The following is a 22,338-nucleotide window of genomic DNA, read 5'->3' as shown; positions in this document are numbered from 1 at the left end:
CATCCGGGCGTCTGGAGAAACGACAGGAGGGAATCAGTGAGGGATTTACTGAAATCTCTGCAGTAGGTGCGGTGTAACCTTGATAGCATCGTGGGTTTCTAGTTTGTTAGTAGATTATGTGGAGCTGTTGCGCCGGCTTTGTCGAAGCACAAGTACAGGCTCAAACAGGACTTGTTCTCAGAGCTAATAAAGAGCAGGAGATTTTCTTTGTTATGCCAACGCGGTGTGAAATGCCAACGCAGCCGTGAACTCGCAGGGCACAAGTCTGCTCCGAGCGCACACAAATTACTGCAGAACACCGGGGAACGCTCGCACATTCAGGTGTTTGTGTGAGTCAGGGAGCGCATTTTTTGGTTTCATTTTGTTTGTGCAAATGAACGATTGTACAAGGGTGGTCCATCGCAGACAAAGTGTTTTTTTTTGACCAAAATGAGGGGTTAACTTGTACTAGTGCCAACAATCTGATTCTGAAAGCTGCTCTCAACCTATTAATAAAACAAAGCGTTCTCGTTAAGTGAAAGGTGTAATCATAAAACTTTCATCGCTGTTCTGTTGTTCCACTCATGTCACTGTGTTTTCCAATGTTGCACATTTGTGGGAGCAGCGCCCACGACTGCTTTGAATGGAAAGAGCAGACGAGTAAATCCAGGCCAAGTTGTGTACGGCGTCCTAAAGTGGGCTGGGTTGAAGCGTGCTATGTTGAAAAGGGGCTGAAGTCCAGCTTCTTTCAGCTGGACACTTGATACAGGTCATGAGGGACACCGAGGGTTAACGTGAGTGTTCAGGTTTGTTCGGTTGTGGCTGAAAAGTCCACTTCCAAGAGTAGGGCTGGGTACAGTTTAGGGCTGGGCGATATTTTATTTAAAGCAGTACTAAGTAACTCTTCCCCCTAGAGGCCATTAGTGCAACTGCAGGTGTAGTAGCAAGTTACGATTTTTTAACTTATTGTCTTGGAGAGTAAATACGAGGCTGACAGGAAAGGCGAAGGGAGAGAGGGTTACTGTGCATCCAATTATACAATGGAAATATTTTTTTTTCACTCAAACTTTGCTGTAAATACTGTTTAAAGTGACGTTAGCCCGCAGTTAGCTTTGCCCGTTAGCATGTTAGCTTCTTCTTCGTGATTCCATTAGTGTGTATTGCTTTCTCCGGACCGGTGGCAGTCAAGTTGCAAACATGGTTTTCTGGCCAGAGACACCAGGGGGAGATGAAAGACCCTCCAATCATCCCATAAACACTTGTATTACCCCCACAGGGACTACGAAAAGGATTTATTAAGGTAAACACGTTACTTAGTACGGCTTTAAATAATTAAATATAAATAAACTTTAAAAAGTCTCCTGATCTTCCATATGAAGAAAACGGCTCAGTCCTGCTCAGTAATATTTCATAATGTAGCTACAATGAGGCCCATTAACATAACAAAACCCTTTATATAAAAATAGTTATTTCGGTTTTAGATATTCCTCGTCTCTCAAAAGTAAAACCTTTAAAAAAGCCATGGAGTTTTCTAAAGTGTTTTAGTTTTATCGTCTTCATGCCTCGGCTGTGATTGACAACCGTCTTCATGGAGACTCAAGGGAAAGGGGCGGAGTTAAATGGTCCGCTCAGAGCAGAGTGAGAGAAAGGCACAGGAGCAGAAACTCAGTTTTAGCGGAAGAAAACTCCACCACGTCCTCTTAAAACTAGTGGTGGGACTCAATAACATTTTTTTAATCGAGTTAATATGGCCTTTGTAATTAATTAATCACAATTAATCGAATTTAAGCATAATTTATTTAGGGGTTGTCTTTATTTTTCAGAGGTATATTTTAGATGCTTCTTTGTATTTTCCTGCATTGGGACACATCTGAAGTGGAGATGTGAGGCTTGTGTGAACATTTCAAACACTTTTTGGAGAATGATCTTTTTAAATAGGTTCATGTCGGCGCGTAACTGTGTGAATAAACAAGTTTGACAGCCGAATTGTTTTTGGCTTTACATGTTGTTTGTGCCTAAGCAAGGAAAAAGATGTACTTAAGTGTTAAAAGTTAAGTGTGATTAATTTAACAATTATAAAATTGTACATAGAACACACTGCACAGGCCATAGAATGTTCAGAATGGGTTTTTTCATGGGACACTTGCACCAATTGCACTCAAAATACACCAGACACCTATACCCATGCCCTTTGGTTTTGCCCACCCACTTTACAATTCTGGAAAACAGTCACATCTTCCATTTCTTCACTTCTAGGCTGCCACATCCCAATGTCCCCCTCCCTTTGCTTACTTGGTGAGCTTACTCAGCTAGGTACCACACAACCAAATAAAAACATCCTACTGGTAGCGCTAACCATCGCCAAGAAAACTATCCTCATGAGTTGGAAATCAAGGTTAAAAATAAACATTGCAATGTGGAAAAACATGTTGAGTGAACATATATCATTAGAGAACCCACAAAATTGTCCCAACCATCCCACTATAGAACCCGTCTGCCTCTGGTCATCGATTACTACATCACTACACGACTCCTCTAAATTGTAAACTGTTAAGTGTGATTAATTTCAATTAATATTCTTAATCGCACTAAACCTTATTATAACCATAATTAATTAATCTTAATTAATCGAAAAAAGTCCCGGCCCTACTTAAAACACAACACTTTGGCCTTTGTGAAGCAGCAGATCGTAAGAAAGTCTCCGCTTCTCCGCTCCACTACAAAGCGACTGAAACGCTGATAAATTGGCCGCACGTTGGGGGGACATGGAGCGACGGACTCGATTTTACGGTTTAGCCATTTTCCAAATCGTCTGTTTTTAAAAGCATGAACAAATTTTATTAATTTGACTTCTCGCCCGGCCCTAGTACAGCTAAACAATACCAGTGTGGAATCGAAAATAAAGTTTAGGTACTACTGGTATTTTTAAAAAAAACGCATCAAAAGCAAGTACGGGAAAAAAATATCTTTAGAGACCAAGTTATGATGCTGTTGGTTGAGGGACAGCTTTAAAGGAAGTTACCTGGTGTTTCCGCTCAAATAGTAGTTAATTTTGAGCAATTTACTGCATATTCTTCGTAATGTAAGCTCAAAAGGAGAAGCCGAAGCACAAAAGCCTATAAGTGCCTCCTCCATGTTCACATTATCATTTCAGCATTATACGTTCAAGTGAAGGCCAATACAATACAAAATACCCATCTATCATTTACGAGTCCTGAAAGGCATTCACAGCACTGAGAATGTACATGAGTCATGACTGAAACGCACGTGTTCAGCTGCAGGCACTCATAGTTTTACATCTCATTTACATCCAATGAGTTAGTGGGTTTTGATTTTCATACCCAGGCACTTACACAGTTGGAGCAAGTGCCTGTTTATGTACAGGTACAAAGAGAAGAAATGTACATGTTACCAAACTCCGTACTCAGGCGCACCCGTTTATGAACCAACATGTTATCCCATTGCAGATAAACAATAACATTTACAACAATAACCTCATAATTTAGCAGCATTGAGCTTTTACATTTCACATCATACTTATTATAAACTTACGATAATATCAGATTTATAAGTTTGCTAGTCATCAACTGATAAATAAAAGATAAATGATCACATTTAACACAGTGATTTTTGCAGGGGGGGCAGGCACCTTATGTGTGACTTTGTGTAGTGAACAGCTGTAAACCTGGCACTTCTCTCTCACTGGAGCATGTTTGACAGCAGAAGCAGAGCGGCTTTGCACAGAAAGATCGAAACAGTTGAGATTTTAACATTTCTCTGAGTTTTCAAATGGTCAAAATTGATCCAAGGATGGCTGAGAATCATCCTGTTAAAGTCTTCAATCTGAGAACCAGGCTGTTTAAATGCACACGCCATAAAAAACGATCGATAACACGCGGTGTTTCAAAACGTGACAACAATGTTGTTGTTGAAAATTGACTTGAAACTGAGATATTTAGGCATTTGCTTCTTCCCATAACGTTAGTGTCCGTCCGACAGGAGAGAGGAGTTAGTCAGAAAGGAGAGAGAAGAATTTTACTGATTTTGATCAAAACTAGCCTCTGTTTAGCTTAGGATTTCTCAGGAACCGTAGCACATAGAATTAAACTGTTTTCACTTACGGGGAGCCTAGAGTTTCACCTTTCAAAAGAGCCATAGCATGTGACCATAGCTATCTATTATAGAAAACGCTATCTCAATGGCCGCCGCCTGGGCGCCGCCATGTTTATTTCCCATACCGACTTTGAAGCTAAGCAGGGACGGGCCTGGTTAGAACTGGGATGGGAGACCGTTCCTCCGAAGCTAAGCAGGGAAGGGCCTGGTTAGGACTGGGATGGGAGACCGTTTGGGAACATCAGGAAGCCTGCCGACAGTAGTGAGTTTGTGCGTGGTGCCGGCCCCACGTTGCGGTCCCGCCGCCCGCGGCCATTGACCACGGGTCCATATGGACCGCGGTGCTGCTGTCCGAGGACAACCCGCCGTCACAACAACGCGAGTGCGCGAGATCTGACTGCCGTGCGTGTGCGCGCATCCAAACAGGGCGCTGTGTGTGTGTGCGCGTGTGCGCGCCTTTGTGTGTGCGTCGGTGCGTGTATGTGTGCGCGCGTGCATCAAAACAGGGCGGTGTGCGTGCGTGTGCGCGTGCGTGCGCGTCGAAACCGGGCGATGTGTGTCATTTGCTTTCACGTATTGTGAGCCCAGTGGTACATTTTATTCTAAAGCAGCTTTGAATGCATTGCCTATTTTATTGTAAGGTTATAAATACTGTCTAACAACGATCATTAGGCTATTTCATTTCAAAACCAACTTATTTTTTTTTACATTGTACACTACCGTGATGCACCAACCCACGGGTCCTGCACCGTGAACCGACCCGTTAGAGCTGAACCCCTCATATTTATCCATACTTATTCCACTGTCTCTTGAATTCTATTCCCTTTTAGCGAACATATTGTCGTTGTAGTTTATAAGAAAGGAGTACGGGTGCATCAAACACTCAAATTGCAGTTTGTTTGAAATTATTTTTAGCATTAATTATTTTAAACATTTGTAGTGGCCATAGTTTTTGGAATGGGTTGGGAACCACTGGTCTACAGCTGACCTGTGTGACGGGTTGGACATTTCTTTGTAATAACTCATAATCTCTGACTATCAAATGTGCACACTAGCGAGGCCCGGCCGAAGGCCGGGTCTCAGCTAGTAACATAGAATATGCTGTGGTGCTACAAATATCATGAAAAATGGTCTGGATTGTTGGCACTCAACAGCTAAATCCCCAAAACAGCGCGGCCTCAATGTGCTAAAAGAAATAGTCTTTTATTCATTAAATTAACATTATTGTTCGGTTTTCTGGTTCTATATGACAAATATTTGAGTTTAGGTATCGAAAAAGTATCAATCAGGTATCGGTATCAGGGAAAAGAAAGGGTGGAGCAGTACCCAGCCCAATGCAACAGTGGCTGCCCCATCTACAGTCAATACGCCCCAGGGCAGCTGTGACTAAGAAGTATCAGGGCAATGACTGAGGAATAAATGATTAACAACTAACGTATAATCATAGTGCCATGAGGAAGCTTAGTTTCAGAAAGCACAGTGTGAACAGAATCGATTATTTATCTAATGATTAGTTTTGCTCACCTCCCAACACACGACCACACAGCTGGGAGACTTGCAGGTGGTCAGCGGAGCCTTGCACTGTTCAGGGGCCCCGGGGCCAGTCGTAATCTCACAGCGCTCAGAGAAAGGCCCGAACTGGAAGAGAAAACAGTCCGATGAATAAAACAACTGTACGCAGCAGCAGCATCATTAAAGCTGGCAGAGGGAGGTTTAGTCTGCGCCTCACCCCGGCTTTGTTGGCCGCCTTGAGCCTGAAGGTGTAGGTTTTGCCGGGCAGTAAGCCGCTCACAGAGCAGTCCAGCTCAGAGCCCTGGTAAACCTCCCTGCTCTCCTCAGACGCCGGCCCACTCAGTTCCACGCTGTAGCAGGACACGGGGCTGCCTCCGTCCACCTGAGGGGGGCCTGCACAGAACACACACACACAATAGCTTAGAGCAGGGGTAGGCAACGTCAGGCCCGGGGGTCCAAACCGGCCCTCCATCATCAAACTCTGGCAAATCAGAGATCAAATGCCTGTTTAAGTACTCTAGAAATGTGAAAAATACTGTCAATTCCTTAAAATGACTTAGCAGAGCCCCCTTTAAGGCCATAATCCTAAAATAATACTGTAAGAATACTAAGAAATGACTTAAATCTACTTGAATTAAGAGATTAAATCTAAAGATTGAGTAAATTTGGTCTGGCCTTAAAGCAGAAAAAGCCTATTCTTGCCAATGGAACAAGCACAAGTTTATTCTTAATTCAGAGAAAAATGAATATTTTTTACAGTAAAAGTAAATTTGTTTGATTTCCAGTGGGATTTCTATTTGTTCCATTGGCATTGGTGTTTTTATCTGATCTTAGATTAGCTCAAACTGACGCAAATTTAACATAAAAAAGAAACTTTATTGAAGTGAATTTTGCCCCTAGAGGCCATAAGCGCAACTGCAGGTGCCGTAGCAAGTTGAGATTTTTTTTACTTATTAATTGTCTTGGAGAGTAAATACTACGCTGACAGAAAAGGCGACGGGAGAGAGGGATATTGTACATCCAATTATACAATGAAGATGATTTTTTTTCACTAAAACTTGGCTGTAAATACTGTTTAAAGTGACGCTAGCCCGCAGTTAGCTTTGCCCGCTAGCCTGTTAGCTTCTTCTTCGTGATAAGTGTGTATTGGTGGCTCCGGTCCGGTGGCAGTTGTTGCAAACATGGTTTTCTAGCCAGAGACACCAGGGGGAGATGAAACACCCTCCAATCATCCTATAAACACTTATATTACCCCCCACAGGGACTAAGAAAAGGATTTATTAAGGTAAACACATTACTTAGCATTGCATTAAGTAATTTATCAATTTAAGATGGACATTTTTCCAGTGTGTATGATGTACAACACTGGCATAAGAAAGTGATGCTTTACTTCAATTGCTTCAGTTGGAGGGTCCTGGCTTAGAGTGACGGCTGTGGATGACTATTAGGAGTTTGTTTTTGTGGTAAATGACCTCAGTCTAATGCATTCCACCTCCATTTACGCCCTAATTCTGAATCCAGGCCCATTCATGCACTTAACTATTCTAAAACATATTAAAAGCAAAGAAAACTACAAATATTGATTCTCTTGACTAAATCATCATTCCGTTTTCTCCGACTTTGACAACGGCACAAAATGTTCCGCGGAGTGACTGTGCAGCGCCGACAAAACAATGCGCGGCTCGTGCTCGGGAGCCCGTTCAGCAGACAAATGAGTGCATGGAGTGGAGCTGGAGTCAGCCCACACAGCAGAGGATGACTCACCCCAGCGCAGCTGCACTTCCCTGGCTTTGGGCTTGCCCACCAGCCGAGGGGGCTGGCAGGGCCCCGGGGGGACGGCGGGGGTCTGGACCTGCAGCGTCTCCGATAACTGCGGAGTCGAAAGAAAGAACGGCGATTAATACAGTAACCAACGACAACAGCGGCAAATAAAGGGGCAGGAGAGCTCAGGTGGAGAGTGAGGGGGGTGTGGTAGGATGTAAAATGATTATTTCATTATTTTATTGTTGATTTTTCCCTTTCTTTCTTCCCCTCCATTAAACCTTAGATTATGAACTTACTGTCAGACCCATAGGGAAGAGCAGGAGGCTTTAAAGGGACTATAAGGAGTTTCAAAAGTATTTTCCTCCCCCTACATGTTCCAGCCATGTCCTAATGTGTAGAATGAGCCCAGACCTGTTCACAACTGCCTCTAAAATCCTGCACTGTCACTCAGAAAGGTGTTAATTCGGGTCCGAAGTGCCGTCATGCGCAAGCTTAATATAGAAGGTGCAGTTACACGTCTGACCTGAGGTGGCAGTAGTGAGTATAAAATGACTAACTTGCATCTAGCCCCTTTAACGATCTGTACTTTACTTGTGTTGTATTTTTGTTGAGAACGTATTACTTTTTCTCCACTACATTAAAAAAAACCCTCTAAATACGTTCTAATCCACTGCATTTCTATAAAGGCTCCAAAGTAAGAAGAGTTCGCTCGTTTTAAAAGGAGCATTATGCAATATCTTCTGTGAAAACAATGGGGTGTATGGGTGATTAGCATGGCTTAAGGTTAAGGTATACTTTATTGTCCCCATAGGGAAATGTGTCCTCTGCATTTGACCCATGCTTCGATGCCGCTGGGGAAACCTGTAAAGAGCAGTGGGCGAGGGCACCTCCACATGTGGTGCCGGGCTGATGATCAGTATCCCAATAGGATTCACCTATTTTCACCTGTTTTTAGTAGGGGTGTAACGGTGTAGCCATCTCACGGTTCGGATCACGGTGCAGGACCCACGGTTTGGTTTTGAAACAAAATTGCCTAAATGTTCATCATTAGAGAGTGTTTATATTCTCAGCGAGAAATTGGCAATGCTTTCAAAGCTGCTTCATAATAAAATGTGCCTCTGGACTCACAATACAAAACTAAATTGTAGTGCTGTGTCGGCCATGTGCTCGTAAAGTGGTAAGTTGCCGTTCCGCTTTCCATACACGGCAACTAAAGCACTCACCGAGCAGCGTGTTTGATTTAAGGCTTGTGTTTTGGGCTGTTCTTTGACAACCATTACAAAGAGTAATAGTGTGTTTTTGGAGGATGTAACTGTACAGGTGTGGAGCGTCTATAGCCTTCAGTTTAGCAGTAAGTGTTGCGAACACACACGCATCACAACAGAGATTAAAGAGACTAGATGCAAGTTGATCGTTTTATACTCACTACTGCCACCTCAGGTCGTAAACATAACTGCAGCTTCTATATCAAGCTCGTGCATGACGGCACTTCGGAACCGAAGTAACAACTTTTTGAGGCAGTTGTGGTGAACAGGTCTGAGCTCATTCTCTCATTCTGAGAGGATCTTTCGGCAAATTAAGTCACTTGACTGAGGAACTTAGTTTTATTGGACACTTGAGTGGATTTTGCCGTTTTACTAAAGTAATGAAATTAAGTACTTTGACCATCACTGACTGTTATTGATGGCACAATAAAGGACTGTCGTTTTTGTTAGTTTTAGTGGCATAAAGAGGTAACAGACTTTAATAACAAAAGAATAAATAAAAGTGGATGAAAACTTCCTGAACCTGCTGTAACTAGAATGGTCCAATTTCCCAAACGTAGCTCAAAAATGCAGCCAGACGAGAGATTTTTTTACTGACAGACGCACAAAATTTTAATTTGTGTGACAACAAGACACGGCTAATTTTACCGCGCGGGTCTGAGCCACCGCCGCCGCCGCCGTCGTGACTCATGTGTCTTTTTACAAGTCCATGCACCGACGACTCGCCAAGAAATTAACGAGGGGCGTCTGAACCGCACTAATTAAGAATAACATCCTCCGACGCATTCGGCCGGGGCGGGTCGGCGACGCGCGGGCCTCGTCTCGCCGCGTACACACGGAGTCATCTGCCGGCGCCGCGCACTGAATGACAATTTCCTATTAAAACTGGCCATAAATAGAGCCCCCGTATCTGGAATTGTTCATGTAAAATTCATCAGATTAAGCGCGGATGAGAATTAGTGCGGCCCCGCTTCATAATTACAGTAGTGAGGCGGTGGGGGGAGGCTCGGCCCTTTAACGACTGCATACTAATTTGCAACATATAACGGAGGCGAGATTACGCGCTTATTAACTAAAACAGGAAATAAAATGACTTTTCTGAGTGACTTCTTAGGCAGTAATTTAACGAATATACTGTATACTAATGTCTTACTTCTTTAGATACTGTATTAACTTAGATTTCAACAGGAATTAGATATTTAGAAAATCCCAATGAAAACCTGTCCAAGTATTCTTAAAGGGATATTTCAGGATTTTTGACATAGGGCCTCATTTCCTAGTTATCCAGAGTGTTGCTGATTTCTGGAGATATTTTTTTTTTTGTAATTCATGCAGTTCTTATATTTGAAGAGTTTCGTCACGATAGGCTAGTGCAAGGCTAGCGCATTTCTATGGTATCAGCTAGCCTGCATTAAAAACAGTCTGACCCGCTCCACAGAGCACCTGAGGCAAATCACTTATAACACCTGTTATGTCAATTTTGTCAACTAAAATATTTAGTCTTAATTTTAGTCGGTGATATTTTTGCCGACTAAAATTGGACTAAATCTATGACTAAAATGTCCAGATATTTTAGTCGACTAAAATATGACTAAATAAAAATGAAAAGGAGAGACTAAAATCATCCAAATTTCTATTGACCGTCTGAAAGAGCCTCATATCATTTAAAATCACTGCCAAATGAACAGGTCTGTGCTTTATTCATTTGGAAGCAGCTCCATGAAGTCGAGGACCACGATTAAATATAATTACAATGAATATTATAAACATAAGTCGACATAATTAGTCTTAATTTTAGTCGACTAAATTGACATGCAATTTTAGTCGACTAAAACTAGACCAAAATTGAAAAAAAAAATGTTTTGACTCAATCTTGACTAAAAATAAATTACATTTTATTTAAAAGACTAAAACTAAAATAAAATATGTTGTCAAAATGAACACTGCGCCAGACTAACCATATAAATGTCTGTGTCGATAGAATATTTTTGGAATATAACTGACCTTGCATCACATGAATGATTGCATTTTGAGAGACTATTTTCTAGCAGATCACTTTGTTTGTATGTTTATATCAGATACAATTTGATGAAAACACAGGTGGCGTTGGTGACAAAAGGTGATTGAATACGGCTTTTTTCCTGGCTCTCATAATGCAGCCCTGGCGGTTGTTCACACAGGAAGCAAAGGTGAGGTGCTAATGCGGTGTCTGTGTGTGACTCACCGGACTCTGCCCCCCCTCGCTCATGCAGTAGACCCTGCTTTGGTACGAACAGCCGGGCTTCAGACCCTCGCACACGTGCTCCGTGGCCGGGCCGCTGTACACCAGCTCCCACGACACGCCTGCACATTTCCGACATTTGAACAGCGTCACAATGAACGGGTACTTCACATTCAGATCAAACCGTAAATATGAGATGAACTCACCGCTGAGACCTTCAGAAAGCTCCACCACATACTTCGTGACCTCCGCTCCTCCGTTATCCTTTGGAGGCTCTAAAATCAGAAAAAAATCATAGAGTTTTGGGGACTATCCAAAAGACTGTACATGGACTGTTGTTGCCTAACTTCCTGTTGGCCAGTGGCGGGAAACGACTACTTCCTGTCTACATTTTAACGTGAATTAAAAACAAAAAAATACATAACAAATCTTAAGAAAACTTAAACGTCAAACCAAGTGTGTTTTAAAAATGAATGTGTAAAAATAAGTTCAGATGGTGGCAGGTGTCAAATTAGCGCTAGCCTTTAGCTTCAAGGCTAAAACAGTTACCATTTAAAGTCGGCTCCGGTGATTTCTTATGTAGCCTAAGTATTTACATCCTGAGTAAAGTTTTTAAACACAACAAAGGTGCATTATGCAATTTTGTATGCAAAAACAAAACTTGGTATCTGTGCGTAATTGACCGGTGTGCGACCCAATGGCTGTATAAGTGGTTAGCATGTGTTTAAGTGGTTAGCATGGTGCCTTTACTTTCCAACACAGTGGCCTCTATGATGCTCCAGGATCGTTTTGTAGGTTTCTGGTGAGACGGTTCGTCAGCAGTGAAAGCCTACCAGAAACTCTAAAAACAATTGATCCTGGAGCCTCATAGAGGTCACTGTAATGGAAAATAAAGGCACCATGCTAACAACTCACACCACTGGGTCACTGTCAAATACACTTGAACAAAAATGTGTGTTTTTCCACATAAAAAGTTACACAATGCACCTTTACTTATCCAACAGATGCTTGTTTTCTTCCACTTACTTTTTAAATATATATACAAGTCCTCATATGAATAAAAACAAAGTCAGGAAGTTAGCATCATGTTGCTATGTAACTTTCCATGCACCAAGCCTACAGCAGGGGTAGGCAAGTTTGGTTTGTGGTAGGCCGATTATCTTCCGTATTAAAAGACTAGGGCCGAGCCTCCAAAGTAAAGCACCACTTTCTCCAAATCCTAGTGCTGTGCATCATTTTAAAGGGATTTTAAAGGAATAGATAATATATTTTTCAACATTTTTTAGAACTGTGTGTGTAATAATATTTCTCAAAAACATTCAGGGGCCAGAGGTTCTCTGGTGGAGGGCCCCCGGGCCTGACATTGCCTACCCCTGGCCTACAGGCTGTACATGTTTATTTAAGTTTTCTTCTGTGTCTCTTCAAAACCAGCTCCCCTGACCACAAACTCCTCTGAATGTCATCAGATGCGTCATCAATAGCGTCAGAGCAAATATTGAGCAGATTTGATCCCGATCCCAGCGTCCGTGCACTTACCCCAGGCCATCTTAAAGCTGTTGGGCTGCGCTCGTCCTCTGATGCTGGGCCTGGAGGGGAAGCCCGGAGAGTCTGGCTTGGTGATCAGCTCCAGCACCGGACTGGGGTTACTCTTGCCCTCGGAGTTGTACGCCGCCACCTGCAGGAGATCAGCGGTTAGTTTGTCTGCATCAGGGCAGGGGATTAGTCGGTATCTTTCCTGTTCAGTTGGAGAAATAAGCAGCTGTGGGAGTCTCTATGTCTTCTGCAGGAGAACTTTATTTACCATCAGTGACATTGGTTCTTCTCTTCCAAATGGAGAGGCATGAGTAATCTCTTCCGTCTCCCTCTTTTGCACTCAAAACACCAGCCCACACTGGTTTCCATTAGCCTGACCAGCCAGCCTCCCCTGCTTTCTGCTCAAAAGCAGGAGCGTCTGGGGGTCAGCTTGCAGCCAGTCATTACCCAATACTCTATATATCGCTCCAATCGCAAATACATATTCAGATGTGGAAGACTCTCAAATTGTGTATCATTCAGAACAAACTTTATAACTTCTCACCTGTCTATTTTAGGAAACAGTAAGCCGCCATGTTGGACAGACCATGCGCTTTTCTGCCTGTCGATCACGCCCTTTAGAACTCAGAGATAAATGAAGATAAGTCTGTTATCTTAAGTTTGGGAGCAACACCTCACGTGCACACTTTCCGGTCTCGTTCCTATAAATACCTCTCGGTCGCTCACCTCAACCTTCACTGGCACAAATTCTCGCTTTTGTGCCAGTGAAGGTTTAAGGTCAGACACCGTCACCAAACACCTGCCGATCCTTGATCTACGGTCGAACTCTCCTTCCTTCTTTTATACAATTTTCACTCTTTGCACTTGTATTGTGCTTTACAAGGCTGTGTTACAAGTTTCTCAAAGTACTGTAGTCATTATTCATTCACTCCACACGCTGGTGCTTCATTTACCACGTGGCTATAATGTGTTGTTTATAATATATATAAAGCTTACAAAATACTTCAGGATTTTTGACATAGGGCCTCATTTCAAAATTATCCAGAGTGTTGCTGATTTCTGGAGATAATTTTTTTTGTAATTCATGCAGTTCTTATATTTGAAGAGTTTCGTGGGGCTAGGCTAGTGCGCTGACCCGCTCCACAGTGCACCTGGGGCAAATCACTTATAACGCCAGACTAACCATATAAATGTCTGTGTCGATAGAATCATTTTAACCATTTTGCATTTAAAAGACCTTATATTTGAGCAGCATCTGCTTCGTGGTGGTATAAGCTACGCAGTGGCGGAGTGATCTGCTAGAAAATAGTCCCTCAAAATGCGATCATTCATGTGATGCAAGGTCAGTTATATTCCAAAAATGATTCTATCGACACAGACATTTATATGGTTAGTCTGGTGTTATAAGGGATTTGCCTCAGGTGCTCTGTGGGGCGGGTCAGACTGTTTTTAATGCAGGCTAGCTGATACCATAGAAATGCACTAGCCTTGCACTAGCCTAGCACAACAGAACTCTTCAACACTCTGGATAACTAGAAAATGAGGCCCTATGTCAAAAATCCTGAAATATCTCTTCACTTTTTATTCAGAAAAAACAAAAAAATCATATTTGCAAATAATTGACCTTTTTGTGACCCAATGGCTATACAGGTGGTTAGGATGGCGCCTCTACTTTCCATCACAGTGGCCTCTACAACGCTCCAGGATCAATTGTTTATATAGGTTTTCTGATGAGAGGGTCCGTCAGCTGTGAAAACCTAAAGTCTAAAAACAATTGATCCTGAAGTATTGTAAAGGCATGCACCACTCATTCATAATAAAAAGTTGTTTTCCTCACTTGTCCACTTTAAACAAGTATGGAAATGATGAACATGTTGGTTTTCATTTAATAACTTGTATAAGGACAGGTATTTCTTTAATAGCTTCACTTGCCCTTGATCAGAAAAAGCGTATAAACGAAGAATAAACATAGCTGTATGAAAATGAAAGTGACAGACTCAGGATAACAAACGTGTGGGAATTAAAATAAAGCCAGATATAATCTCATAACACGGTCAAAAGCTCAAATGCTGGATCCGGCAAAAAAAAAATTAATATATAGGCTCTTAATATAAAAGCTAGACAACTGCTGTGAGCCCAATAATGATCCAAAACGTCTCAGCGGCGGATTGTGTTGAAACAAGGCGTCTGCATCCACCCGTAAAACAAACCTGTTCAGAAGCGGGCCTCCTGTCTGCACAGCGGGATAATTACAGCCCCACAGACTCCGAGGCGTCTCTTATTAGGACACGCAGACGTTTATTTGGGTAATATAATACCTTTACTTCACCATTGTACAAACAGAGCTTCATATGATGCCACTTTCTAACACGCAATAAAGAGAGCGCCTGCTGTCCACAAAGGCAAATTCAAGCTGTTGCTCTTTACGCTTTTTGGAAATACTACCCAACACTTTTGCATTGGTTTTTGTTGTTAATATACAGAGGGGTGCAAAGGTTTAAGATTTCCAATAATGTGAATAGTGAACTAAAAACAGAAGATGAAATGATCTCTAAAAGCTGACATATTCCTGTGACAGTTGGACAGATGTTCTTATCATGAAATTCTGTTCCCCTTCTCCTCCAAACTGATCTTTGGTCATTCAGGCCACAGTGGGATGCAAAGGTATAGGCAGAACATTTAGCCTCATGCATTTTTGAGACAAAAAACAGTGGTTAAAGGTGCACCATGCAACTTTTTATGTTGTTTTTATGTTTCAGTAACTATATGAGCTATCTTAGCGCCTTTACTTACTACTTTACTGGTGGCTTCTATGGTGCTTTTTTTTTGTACCCGTAGGGAAATTTGTCCTCTGCATTTGACACATCCTTCAAAGCCACTGGGGAGCAGTATGTGGAGCTAGGCTGATGGACAGAAGCACCTGGCTGGAGGATTCACAACTATTGTACGTGTTTTTAGTGGTAGGGGAAACCGGAGTACCCAGAAGAAACCTACTCAGATACAGGGAGAACATGGAAACTCCACACAGAAATCGAACCCAGGACCTTCTAGCTGTGAAGCAGAAGCACAAACCGCTGTGCTACCGTGCCGCCCATGCACATGTTACCATGGATACGGTTCAATCAGGAGTGAAAATCTATAAAACAATTGATCCAGGAGCGTCCCACAGGCCATTGTAATGGTAAGTACAGGCGCCAAGCATCGGCTAGGTCACATACATATTAATATCAACTTTTTAAATTATTTTTTTTCTACATCAAAAGTTGCATAATGCACCTTTAAAACATAACCTTTTGGCCGAAATTAAGAAAAGGTTATTTTGGAGAACGTCTGTCCAACTGTTAACCCTGGGGGTGGATTGATCATCCTTTGGAGTTGTATTGCAACCAGTGGCACAGGGAACATTTAATGAGTGGAACAAATATGGATTTGATTGATTTTCAACTAAAAAAACGTAGCACTGTCTGTGAAAAGCGGAAGATACAAAGCAAAGGGCTTCTACAACTGGGTAATGATCATAAACACGGCTCAAAATCCACGATAGACGACATCCAGAGGTGCAGTCTGAAGGTTTTGCCTTGGTCTTTACTGTCTCCTGACCTAAACATAATTAAAGATCTGTGGCTAAACCTCCAAAGAGCAGCGCCCGGAAATCACTCTGCTCTGGAAGACTTTTGTAAGGAAGAAAGGGCAAAAATAACTGAAACTAGAATAGAAAGTGTTTCACCTTACAGACTATGGGCCAGTGTAAGGCCTCCAGTTTCTTCCTTGTCTTTGTTATCACGTTAAAGTTGTCGCATTGTTAATCACTTTTTCATTGCTTTTTTGGCCACATTTTTGTTCATTGCTTCCCCTTGCATCATTATTGACATTATTAGAAATGTTCATCAGGGGTAACTAAGCCTTATTTTCACCCCACTGTAACCTTAAATAATACAACTGCATGAATAAATAAGTGTAACAGGGAGAATGAAGCTGTACAAATGATGCAAAAAAAACTAATCTCGTCAGTCTTTGACAAGAAACAATTATAAGTGGAGGCAATTTGAAGAATCAGCGGGAGAAAAGGAGACAGGCTATAAATACATGCGCAGGATTACTCAAAACATGCGTGAAATACCAGCTCCAGGGATGTTTTTATATGAAGGAACATCCCTGTAACACGGTTAAAGGTTTACAAAGTCAGCGAGCAGATTATAGGCTCTTTCAGACGCCAATCCCAGAGAATATGGAGCCGTATGGAGCCCGTCGAAATAAATATGCTCGTCTGAGAAGCTCAGGCTGGAGGGGCTGCCATGATTTGTCCTGATCTCAAAGCTACTCAATCAACAATGCTCTTAAGCTTTTATAATCCCGACAGAAAGCAAATATTAGCTGCTAATATCCGTGTAAACACGTAACCCAAGCCCGGCTCTTAAGAGGGTTCTGCTCCTGTGGATAAACGAGAGGAACAATAGACGACGCGTATTATAGAAAAGTATACAGCTCAAAGGGACAGTTTCAAAGTACTTTGTTTTCAGAGATGGTCAGATATTACTTTTTCTTGCCGATATTGATATCTGATATTTGCCTAAAACAACATTTAAAATGGCAAGGCCCATTCATAAGTAGAGTTCACAAATTAGCTCTCAATTATTGAAATAAAGAGAGTGTTTCCCCCAGAAAACACCATTGGAAATCACAAACCAGTTCAGTATTCATGTTTAGACTATGAGGAGCACCAGCCACAGTCTTCTCTATTAATGAGAAACAATTACAATATTTTACTACTAGTTGTGTTTTATTTTTTATATATAATGGTGATAGTTTAAACGTGTAATCTGTTCAAAAACACAAACAGATCTGATCCTGATCGGCACGATTTTGACAAAAAACCTATATGCGATTTCATTTTCATGTTGCAAAAAGATACAAATCTACAAGAGGCGGGAGCTGTCAGAAGAACATGCTTAGTTTAAATCACTCTCTAACAGATGTGGTGCTCTCACACTCTTTCTCCCCTATTCACCGGCATGAACGCATTCTCCCAATCTTGTTTTCTGAAAATCCGCCACAAATTTACATCAAAAACCTGCTTTAAAGATTTAGCTGCTGTGTGCGCTTGAATCATTTCGAACATCACAGCAGTCTGGCAACCAAAATTTTCACATGGATTTGGGAACCAATCACAGAACGAGGGAGACGGCAAGACGCTGACGCACTAGTCGACATACGGAAGCTTGTAGTTTGTTTACGAAAAGAAAAAAACGTTTATTTACGGATTCAACATGACAGCAGCAGACGCAACGCCATTTTTCGATCAAGCTTTAGGCCGTGTTCTAAATAGTTTAGCTCGAAAGTTTACAGCGGATACATCATACGCCATCTGATACGATTGGCTGTGGCTACGTGTAGTCGCATATGATAGACATTCATAGTGCCCAATAAACGACTATGGACGATCATAAACCACACCTCTCCTAAGAGAAAATGAATTGGTGGTCCGGTCCCTAGACTAAATATACTTGTGATATTTAGTCTTAGGCTAGAAAAGATTTTAAATTTTGACACTGTTTAATACAATGCTACGTGCGATTTACTTTATTTCACCACCCAAACCCGCGCCGTGAACAAATGATCATTCCCCATAGTTTGTGCAAGACACATGTGGAGTTTGTTTTGATGATTCTCCTGCAGACACTTAGCCTTAGTTCCTTTGGCCGCAGTGTGTGATTGGCACACACACTGTGGTTCTAAGATGAAAAAAAGAATAATCTGATGCAAGATCATGCAGAAACGTTATCATCCTGATTAAAAATTGGACATCGGCTACTTGAGTGTGCGATGCTGTTTTTTTATTTATAATTCTGATTGGCAAACATGTCTTTCACTCAAGGCAACGCAGGAAAAAACAAACAACTCTTGAGGTCAGGTAATCGCAGTAGCTAAAACCTCAGTTTCGATTCGATAAAGCTTAATCGTGCAGCTCTAACCTATGAGGCCAGACTCTGTGGATTTAGTTGGAGATTATTGTGCCCTGTAGGTTTGTAAAGTAGTCACCAAAGAGCTGGTGAGCCTCTGCCGTGCCTTTAAACTCTGATTATATATTATTATTTGCAACTACCGATGCAGAGAATAAAAAGGAAATTTACTTCCAAAACGCAGAGGTGGGCGGGACTGTTGAGCTCCGTTTATTTAAATTGCAACGCAAATGCACAAAGTTTAGCGCCACGGGGCAAACGGTAAGAAAAGGATGTGTTCACACTTTAGATGGTGATGCTGACAGGCGCTCGGAGCCTCTCACCGGGGCCTCACGCGCACAGACCACCCGAGCCCTGCGCTTTTATTTCGCCATTCGCCCAAACAGCCTCCGCCAAAAGATCCCAGCTTCTACCCAACGATCGTGTGAGTCATATGGACACGCTGAGGCCCCGAAGGCTGCCCCCTCCCCCCCGTGTCGAGCGCACTTACCCGAAACTTGTACTTGGTGCTGCGATGGAGATTCCTCACGGTGCAGGAGAGCTCATCGCCGTCATAGCTTGGCTGGAATCCGTAGCCCTGGGACATGGAGAGGAGATTATGAGCAACAACAGCACAACGCGGGAGCGATGGATCAGCACGACGGCAACAAATTAATACCCAGACATGTTTTGACACTTTGTTTCCGAGAGTTATTTTGGAAACACTTTGTTTTACCCTTGAAACATCGCACTTAGGGCTGTCACCATAATTACTATATCGACTTATCGCTTAATAAATGATCAAACAAAATACATTCTCGGGCTCAAGATTTATCGCCTGTTCATTTATTTGCAGCTTTCGTCACAGTTTTCTAATGTAATACAATAGTTTTACCCAAATTAGGTTGGATTTCATTGTATTTGATGTTCATAGTGGAGCATCAAAGACCAAATGGTTTTCAAACAAAACTTTATGGTAATTTTTAAGCTTTAGAGCAGGGGTGCCCAAAGTGGGGCCCGTGAGCCAAAAAAAGATTCTCTCTCCGCTCTCATGGATGCGTTCGCTGCATCGGATCTGTTCATCCCCGCTACCCCGTCCGAGAGCCACAGTGTCGACCCATCCCTGTGCTCTGTCTCTGCCCTGTCTCTGCCCTGCAGCCGTGTGCGGACGACAGGTGCACGCAGGAAAGACGCGCTGTGTTAGACATTCAAAACGTGCTTATTCTGCTCAGAAACCTGCTGTCGCTAACCCGCTGTAAAAAGCGAAACGTAACAACTTCATATTGAACAAACTGATGAGCCACTCGCACTTTTCTTCATTCACAAATCCCCAACCCTCACGTCAGCGCGAACCGGTGTCGACCTCAGACTGACCCACCGGACACAAGCTGAGAGGCAGAAAACAGGCTGTGGCTCGAGTCTAGTTCATTATTTTACTTTATCACACTCCAGGATCAGCTGTTTTTATGGGTTCTTACAAGGGCTGAAAGATATATCGTTATTGTATCGATATCGAGATATGAACATTCAAGATATCAATATCGCTAAAGAAAAATATATCGTTATCGTGTTTTTAATCAGGATATGAAAATTCAAAATATAAAAATCGAAAAAGCAAGATATAAACGATATAGATTTTCATTAATAAAACTGCACTCTTGTATTATGATTTTATTTTTCTGAAAAATGCTTTATTGTATCGTATCGATATCGAGATATCCGGCATGAATATCGAGATAGGAAATTTTGTCCATATCGTCCCCAGTTCTTACCAGAAACTGTCCAGAAACCCCAAAATAATTGATTCTGGAGCATCATAGAAGAACTGTGAGGGAAAGCAAAGGTGCCATGCTGCACCCATAAAGTCACTGAGTCACTACAAGGTCAAAACACTTTCTTTCACTTCAAAAGTTGCATCGTGCACCTTTAAGTGGAGACAACTTGGCCAAGACGCCCATGGATCAGAAAACTCTTTCGACTCCTTTCAGACATATGTTTATTGTGAGCAGCTAATAACGGCTCGTAGTTTTGTTGCAGCTTTGACAGCTCGTGTTCCCACATAGTTTACGCCTCTAAAGCTCTTAGAGTGAACAGTCTACATGCAAACAAACGGCGGTCCCGGTCATACAGGAAATCCCTCCCATACTTCACACAAAGGCTCATGGGGGTTAGGAATAAGGTGGATGGCTAGTGCTAGTTTTCAACTCCCTGGTTGGACTTTTCAACACAATTGTCCGGCTGCTGCACATCCCTCTCTATCAACGATCTTTGTAGCGTGTTGACAAAGCACAAACTGTTTTCAAAAGCTTAGCAGTGTATGCATCTTAAGAATACTTCAGCGGACTGGCTTTCTGTTCAGCTCTCAGCGCTAGCTTGCTTGTATTTTTTTTTGAAAAGTCAATGATGAATATTTTAACCTATTTTCACGGCGCCCGGAGGAAGGAGGCTATAAAAACCGCCGTAAACCACAGCTCGGGAAAAGATCGCAATTCTTCCAAAACACTGCACTTTGGGGAGAAAACAAAAGCGGCCTACCGAGCCCTCCTCCTCCATCTCCAAAATATAGTAGATGTCGTCCTCTTTCGGGGAGCTCTGGGGCCTCTGCCACTTGACGCACAGCCAGGTCACCCCCGCCTTCTCCAGCTCGGGCGGGAAGGGCGGCTGCGGCACACTGCACGAGGTGAACAGGTCCACCACTTCACTGAACTCACTGGAGAAGCAGACACATGAATATGAGAACGACATGGCGTTGTTATTATGAGGGAGAGTTGGAGAGCCTTACCTCGCGCCCATGTCGTTTTTGGCGGCGAGGCGGAAGGAGTATCTGGAGGCGGGCGAGAGCTTGGTCACTCTGTACTGCTTCTGAGGGCCGTAATAGCACTGCTCGAACGTCCCGGTGCCTTTGCCCTTCGGTGACAAAAGGACAAAAGGAACAGCTAAAGCATGAGGAACATGAAGTGCTTTCCCAAAGTGAAGGGAGCGCTTACGGTACCTCGTCCCACTGGAGAACGTAGTTTTGGATTTTGGAGCCGTTGTCACAAGGAGCCTGCGGACACATAAGCGTATCTGTTACACCGAGAGCTGCCATATTTCATTTGATATTACACGATTTTGTGCATTAATGTGCTATAAAAATACAGAACCAGGACATAATTATGGCTGTGTACCGTTAAAGGGGCTGGATGCAAGTTGGCCATTTTATACTCACTACTGCCACCTCAGGCCATATGTGTAACTGCACCTTCTATATTAAGCTCGTGCATGACGGCACTTCGGACGCGAAGAAAAACTTTTTGAGTGACAGTGCAGGATTTTAGAGGCAGTTGTGGTGAACAGGTCTGGGCTCATTCTACACATTAGGACATGGCTGGAACATGTAGGTGGAGGAAAATACTTATTTTAACATTTTTAAACTCCCTATAGTCCCTTTAAACGATAGGTTTAGGTTCTACAGGTATCGAAAAGTAGGTACCAAAAAGAAATATAAAATCTTGCAAAAATCAAAATTAGAATGAAAAAAAAAAAAGTGAAACACAAGTAGATACCATTGGGAAAAGTGGAAAAATGGTGGTAAATTTGACCCTAACAGTGGAGGGACCTCACAGTGGAGGGACCTCACAGTGGAGGGACCTCACAGTGGAGGGACCTCACAGTGGAGGGACCTCACAGTGGAGGGACCTCACGGTGGAGGGACCTCACAGTGGAGGGACCTCACGGTGGAGGGACCTCACAGTGGAGGGACCTCACTGTGGAGGGACCTTACAGTGATAGGGACCTCACGGTGGAGGGACCTTACAGTGATAGGGACCTCACAGTGGAGGGGACCTCACAGTGGAGGGACCTCACGGTGGAGGGACCTCACAGTGGAGGGACCTCACATGGAGGGACCTCACAGTGGAGGGGACCTAACAGTGATAGGGACCTCACGGTGATAGGGACCTCACGGTGATAGGGACCTCACGGTGATAGGGACCTCACGGTGGAGGGGACCTCACAGTGGAGGGGACCTCAC

The 22,338-nt window shown here is 42.8% G+C and overlaps 1 protein-coding gene across 5 annotated transcripts in view; it reads right to left on the bottom strand.

The window, feature by feature from the left end:
* Positions 1-22,338, bottom strand: part of fndc3a (fibronectin type III domain containing 3A) — a 102,904-nt gene that overhangs the window by 16,251 nt on the left and 64,315 nt on the right. For 3 of the 5 annotated variants that reach the window (XM_079573340.1, XM_079573343.1, XM_079573341.1), the window contains 10 exons: positions 21,319-21,372; positions 21,109-21,233; positions 20,862-21,036; positions 18,838-18,924; positions 12,391-12,529; positions 10,858-11,129; positions 7,369-7,474; positions 5,822-5,997; positions 5,617-5,730; positions 1-11 (listed from right to left, as the gene is read on the bottom strand). The exon at positions 1-11 is cut by the window's left edge and continues 139 nt beyond it. In XM_079573340.1, the coding sequence (XP_079429466.1) occupies positions 1-11; positions 5,617-5,730; positions 5,822-5,997; positions 7,369-7,474; positions 10,858-11,129; positions 12,391-12,529; positions 18,838-18,924; positions 20,862-21,036; positions 21,109-21,233; positions 21,319-21,372 (1,259 nt within the window). The remainder of the gene's footprint in view (positions 12-5,616; positions 5,731-5,821; positions 5,998-7,368; positions 7,475-10,857; positions 11,130-12,390; positions 12,530-18,837; positions 18,925-20,861; positions 21,037-21,108; positions 21,234-21,318; positions 21,373-22,338) is intronic. The other 2 variants (XM_079573342.1, XM_079573344.1) reach the window with 1 other exon arrangement.

This window comes from Gobius niger (assembly GCF_951799975.1).
Source record: "Gobius niger genome assembly, chromosome: 1".
NCBI classification, from domain to species: Eukaryota; Metazoa; Chordata; class Actinopteri; order Gobiiformes; family Gobiidae; genus Gobius; species Gobius niger.
The sequence above is the reverse complement of the archived record's forward strand: the minus strand, read 5'-3'. Positions and strand labels throughout refer to the sequence as shown.